The following is a 5,263-nucleotide window of genomic DNA, read 5'->3' as shown; positions in this document are numbered from 1 at the left end:
TGGTTATTCGCAATGCAAATATACTTACCTGATAAGCTTCATTACATCGCCTTTACTTATAAATTCTTAATTAAGTAACCACTTATATGTTAAAATAATTGATGGCTTTTTAGGTACTTGAGTGCAATTTGTAACACAGCCTTAATCTGCTTCAGTCGAAAGTGTCGTATTTTATCGGATATTCTTCACGTTTCTTCCGTGTGTTAAGGCTTTCAAAAATTTTTAATCACTTATTTCCATCGATAACACTCACTTGTACGATAAATAAGAAAGCACTTTGCTCATGGCTCGTACCCGAATATGTTTTGCGGCATGAAACTACAATATGACAGAATAAATTAGAATAAAATAATTTTAAATTAACTCGCTTTTTATCAAACATATAACTTAATCTAACTAACTAAACTATAAAATATAATTTATAATTTAATTGAGAAAAAAATATTTTTCTCCAAAATTAATAAACTCTCTTCCTGTATTCTCTTATCTATCTCTCTCTTTTTTATCTATTTTTCTTTATCCTTTCCACTCTATATACAATTTATCATTTATATTTTATATTAATAATTTGACAAACCAAAATATGTTGTTAGATATTTTTGCATTACAATTAAAATAAAACTTTTCTTTCCAAAATAACAAACTCTCTCTCATTCTTCTTATTTATCTTTCTCTCATTCTCTATTTTACTCTACCTGTCTATTCTACAAAAAATAAAATAACTAAATAATTTAATTCAAATTAAAAATATTATTATTATATACATATTTTTTATTTAGTTTTAAATTTTTACTGTTTATCTATCTAATCTATATTTTCACTTCTCTTCTTTTAAATATTTATTACATATAATTTGGAGAGAATACTAATGTTGTGATTAAAAGTTAGAATCAAAATTAAATTATTTAAAAAAAATTGAGTTAATTTTATAACTATCAATAGAAATTCTTTTATGCTAATATCTAATTATATTTTGATATACATAGAGAGAAAAATATATTATTTTTAAATAACAAACATAAAAATTAATTATTTCTATTTGTGCAATAGACTTAATAGTTAATACCTAATCAAATGTAAAAGTATACACATTAAATTCTTTTAATTATTAGTAAAGAATTAAACTCTTTCACATGAAAATAATAACTAAAAATCTTATTATTTGATTTTTTTATCTATGGAGACTCAGACCTTCTTAACCGATAGAAACTTTTGTCCCCTACGACCTTTTTATAAAAGTAATTTAATTTTATAATTTTTTTGTATTATAATCTACAATGTCATGACAAAACTGATATAATTTTAAAAAATTTATATTTCCGTAATGTTATTACAGATAAAAATTACTAGGATTTAAATCTAAAAATTCTAAATACTTAGACCATAAACTATAATTTTACTCTAAAGCATAATTAGTTCAAATGATCATTTTACATTATCTAAACTAACAATAGATGGTACTATAAACTAACTATATCATCTAATTATCAAACTAACTAAAATTTAAAACTAACAACAAAACTTAATCTAACTAAATAAACATGTTAAAATCATAAAATAACACAATAATAAATTAAATTAAAAAGAGACAAAAGAACAGAATTACTTAAAATTGTCAAAAAACCGAAAATAAAAAATTTTACAAGAGAAAAAAGGATGAGAGTGAAAAAAAGTGAAAAGTGAAAATAGTGAAAAATGAAAATAGAAGGGCCATGAATTTTTATATTTGGCGAAAAAACTAGCGAACTTTACATTATATAAAAAAGAATCTTACAGAATTTTACAAAATTGCCTAATTAGATTTATATATTTAAATAATTTTTAAATAATAAATTTAAAAATTAATTATTTTTATTGATATATCAATAATTCAATACATGATTAATTAGTAATGGGGCATCAGACAATAGCTTCGAAGAAATGGATCTCATGGATTATGGGAATGTAAATGGAGGTGGTGTTTTAGTTCCAATTTACTTGCCTGCCAGTGATATGGAGAGGTTTGCAAAAGAACTGGATGATATGCTTGGGAACCCAAATCAACCTATCCAGAGTGGTAAATACCAAACAATTCTCAGAATCTACCCTGTAACCAATTAATTATAGCATATGTACATTATTTGGGGTGGGGATTCAGAATAAAGGAATGGTTTGTGTAACATGGCATTGGTTAGGTGGTATTGTTGGTTTTTTTGTTAAGTTGAAACAAGAAATCATGAGCAACTAACCAAATCCATTATGTTCATTGAGATTCAAGTTCATATGGACCTCAAGTCACATATTGATCAAATATAAAAAGAAGACAGAGAGATAGGTAAGGTTGTTCCAAAAGAAGCATCACATTATAGAAAGAAATATACAATACAAGCATATCCCATAACAAAAGGGATTTCATTAGACACTACTTCCAGCACAAACCATATTAGATTATTTCCACTAGTCATCATGAGGAAATTCATCAGTTGACAAGAAACTAAACACTACCGAATCCTTAATGTTCTCTTCAAAATAAATGTACTTTCTGAGCAGACCCTCCTTAAGGAACCCAGCCTTTTCCACTACTCTCTGAGAAGCCTTGTTCTCAGGGGAAGTGAAAGCCTGCAACCTTACCAAATGAGACAAGTCATTGAACACTTGAGGTACAGCCATCTTCACTGCTTTGGTGGCTATGCCTTGGCCCCAGTAATCTGCCGCCACGGCATAGCCTATGTCAGCCTTGCATCTATCATCACCTGACCACGGATACACCGAAACAAAGCCTATGGAACGGTCGTCAAGGCAGATTGAGCGTCGCCACGGATGAGGTATGCACACGTCTCTTATGAAGGCCAAAGCCTCTTCCCTTGAACCACAAGTCTTCCATCTTAAGTTTTGTGTGACTTGATCATCCCCAGCCCATAGCAAAAAGTCGTCAACATCGCTTAGCTTGAATGGCCGCAGAGAAATTTTTGAGAGATCCAAATTCGACATTTTTCACCGTCCGCCTTATATATTATTCACGTTATTTATAATTTTATAGCGGCCTTGTTTTTGATACACCATCACCTGCTAGTCTAGTCAACCAACTCACCTACCCCACAATCCCCATATATCTTTGATTCTTTTTTTCTTTTTCAGGACCCACTCACCTTACCCCATAATAGCATCGTTATTTTCTCCGGGCCTGCAACAACCAGCTAAATTTAAAATATATGTAAATAAAATGGACGTCTACAGACTACAACTACTTTCTTCCAATTTATATATGATTTAAAAGACTTTAAACTGAAATTGGACAGGGACTGCGCGAACGCAGGTCCCCACTACAACAAATTATGATGTAGGCTCTCCTACCTGAGGAGACGTTAGGCAGGCACCCCTCCTAAGTGCAGTGGAAGTCACCAACCTAGGCCATAGGCCTTCTTGATCACCCATTGACCCCATCCAGGTAAGTATGTTTGAATGTTGCTGATTAATCTGTATTTATACACTGCATTTTCACCTCCCTTTCTTTATCCCAGGTGATATGGGACTTCAAGGTTTCTCTGTTCTATCTATCTTTATGAACCTGCGGCTTCTCCCTTTGGATTGGCGGTATCTCTTTCGCTAAACAAATAGTGAGGCTAATTCTTTTCTTCTCAAAACATTAGGTTTTTGGCAGATCAAAGTATACCTGTAGCTGGAGCGTTAGACATTTATGAGAATTTTGAAGCTAGGAAACTGGGAAAGGTGCTGCTTCATTTTCTTATTAACAATATTGTTTATCGCAAGAAAACACAAGTGAGTTAAGAACAAAGATTCAGAGCAAGCCTCAGATATTTATCAAAAGTAAAAGACTCCTGCCAAAAATATAAAAAATAAATGAAAGAAAAGAAAAGAAGAATCCCATGATGAGCACTTTAGGATGCAAAATTGAAAAGGAGGTAGCAGAAAACTTGGTACGGTGTTTAAATTTTAATAATAATTGCGTTCACTCTTTCACTTCAAGTGTTCCATAAACTATGTTGATGTTTGTTGAATGCAATTATATGCTGATGCTGGTTGAGGCTTTGGGACTGCTTCAAATCGATTTGGAACATTTCCCCAATCAAGATGGTTTTCCATAGAAAACACATGAGAGGTGAGTTAAGAACAAAGATTCAGAGCAAGCCACAGATATTTATCAAAAGTACAAGACTCCTGCCAAAAATGTAAATAATAAAAGAAAAAGATAAGCACTTAAGGATGCAAAATTGAAAAGAAGGTAGCAGAATCAAACTTGGAAACGGAACACGTAGTCTTCCTACCATTAAACTGAAGATGAACGTTGTTTAAATTTTAATAATAATTGACTTCACTCTTTCACTTCAAGTATTCCATAAAACGATGTTGCTTTTTGTTGAATACAAGTATACAACTACACAAATGAATCAAGAATCCATCACCGCAATAATTCGTGCTTGTGTGACATTTCAATTCACCTTGACCTTTATGGATGGTATGTGGATTCCTTCCTAAATATGATACAACGATTCATGTACAAGTGATTGCAACATTGAATCTCCATGGGTTGCTAAATCCAATACACAGTTTTGAACTTTCTCCGCATCGGGATGAGAGTGAGTCAAGCCAATCTAGACCAAGCTCAAGTTCGGTTTACGAAAATTAAGCTTGACTCACAACTCGACTCATTAACAATCGAATTTATTTCGTAAGTTCAAGATCCGCTCAACGAAAGCTCATGAGATAGCTCGAGTTCACGAGTTAGTCCAAATAATAGAAATATAATCTATAATTTTTTATCAATAAATTATAATTTATATATTATAAAAAATATTTAAAAAAAAAATANATATATAATTGAACAAGTTCGGCTCACCAGTTCAACTTATCGAGTTCAACTTATCGAGCTGACATTTATCCGATATCAAACTTGTTTATTCCTTTTACCTCTGTTACTGTAAAGGTTTCTTAATTAGCTCCCCATTTTTTCATAGTGCTAACCATGAAAGATGATTGACTTGGCGTCAAAAATTAAAACTGAAAAGATTAGAAACATGAAAATAGCGTTTTTAATTTTGTTATGCATTTTTTTTAAATGTTTTCGTTGAAAATTTATTTAAAATGTTATTTTCATGCTTTATTTTTATTTTCATCAAAAAATAAAAAAATAAAAACAATGAAAACGCCCAAACCAATCATCCCCTAAATTTTCATATTAGTTACGGCGGCAACCCAGATTGACCCAGGTGTATGGGAAGGGGCACTTGCCCCACTAAATTTAAGAAAAAAGTAATATATATAT

The 5,263-nt window shown here is 31.1% G+C and overlaps 1 protein-coding gene and 1 non-coding gene across 2 annotated transcripts; both read right to left on the bottom strand.

Moving 5' to 3' along the window:
• Positions 1-2,413: 2,413 nt before the first annotated feature.
• LOC107488861 (uncharacterized) lies at positions 2,414-3,010 on the bottom strand. The gene has a single exon (XM_016109635.3). It carries the CDS (start codon positions 2,968-2,970, stop codon positions 2,437-2,439), a length of 534 nt encoding a protein of 177 aa, XP_015965121.1. The 5' UTR covers positions 2,971-3,010; the 3' UTR covers positions 2,414-2,436.
• A 265-nt stretch (positions 3,011-3,275) lies between these two features.
• LOC127748251 (U1 spliceosomal RNA) lies at positions 3,276-3,435 on the bottom strand. The gene has a single exon (XR_008010193.1). It is a non-coding gene; the product is annotated as a U1 spliceosomal RNA (small nuclear RNA).
• Between the last annotated feature and the right edge of the window lie 1,828 nt (positions 3,436-5,263).

This window comes from Arachis duranensis, chromosome 5, assembly GCF_000817695.3.
Source record: "Arachis duranensis cultivar V14167 chromosome 5, aradu.V14167.gnm2.J7QH, whole genome shotgun sequence".
Taxonomy (NCBI): Eukaryota; Viridiplantae; Streptophyta; class Magnoliopsida; order Fabales; family Fabaceae; genus Arachis; species Arachis duranensis.
The sequence above is the reverse complement of the archived record's forward strand: the minus strand, read 5'-3'. Positions and strand labels throughout refer to the sequence as shown.

Coding starts and splice junctions, on each gene's coding strand:
- LOC107488861 (XM_016109635.3), bottom strand. CDS start 2,970: ATGTCGAATTTGGATCTCTCAAAAATTTCTCTGCGGCCATTCAAGCTA.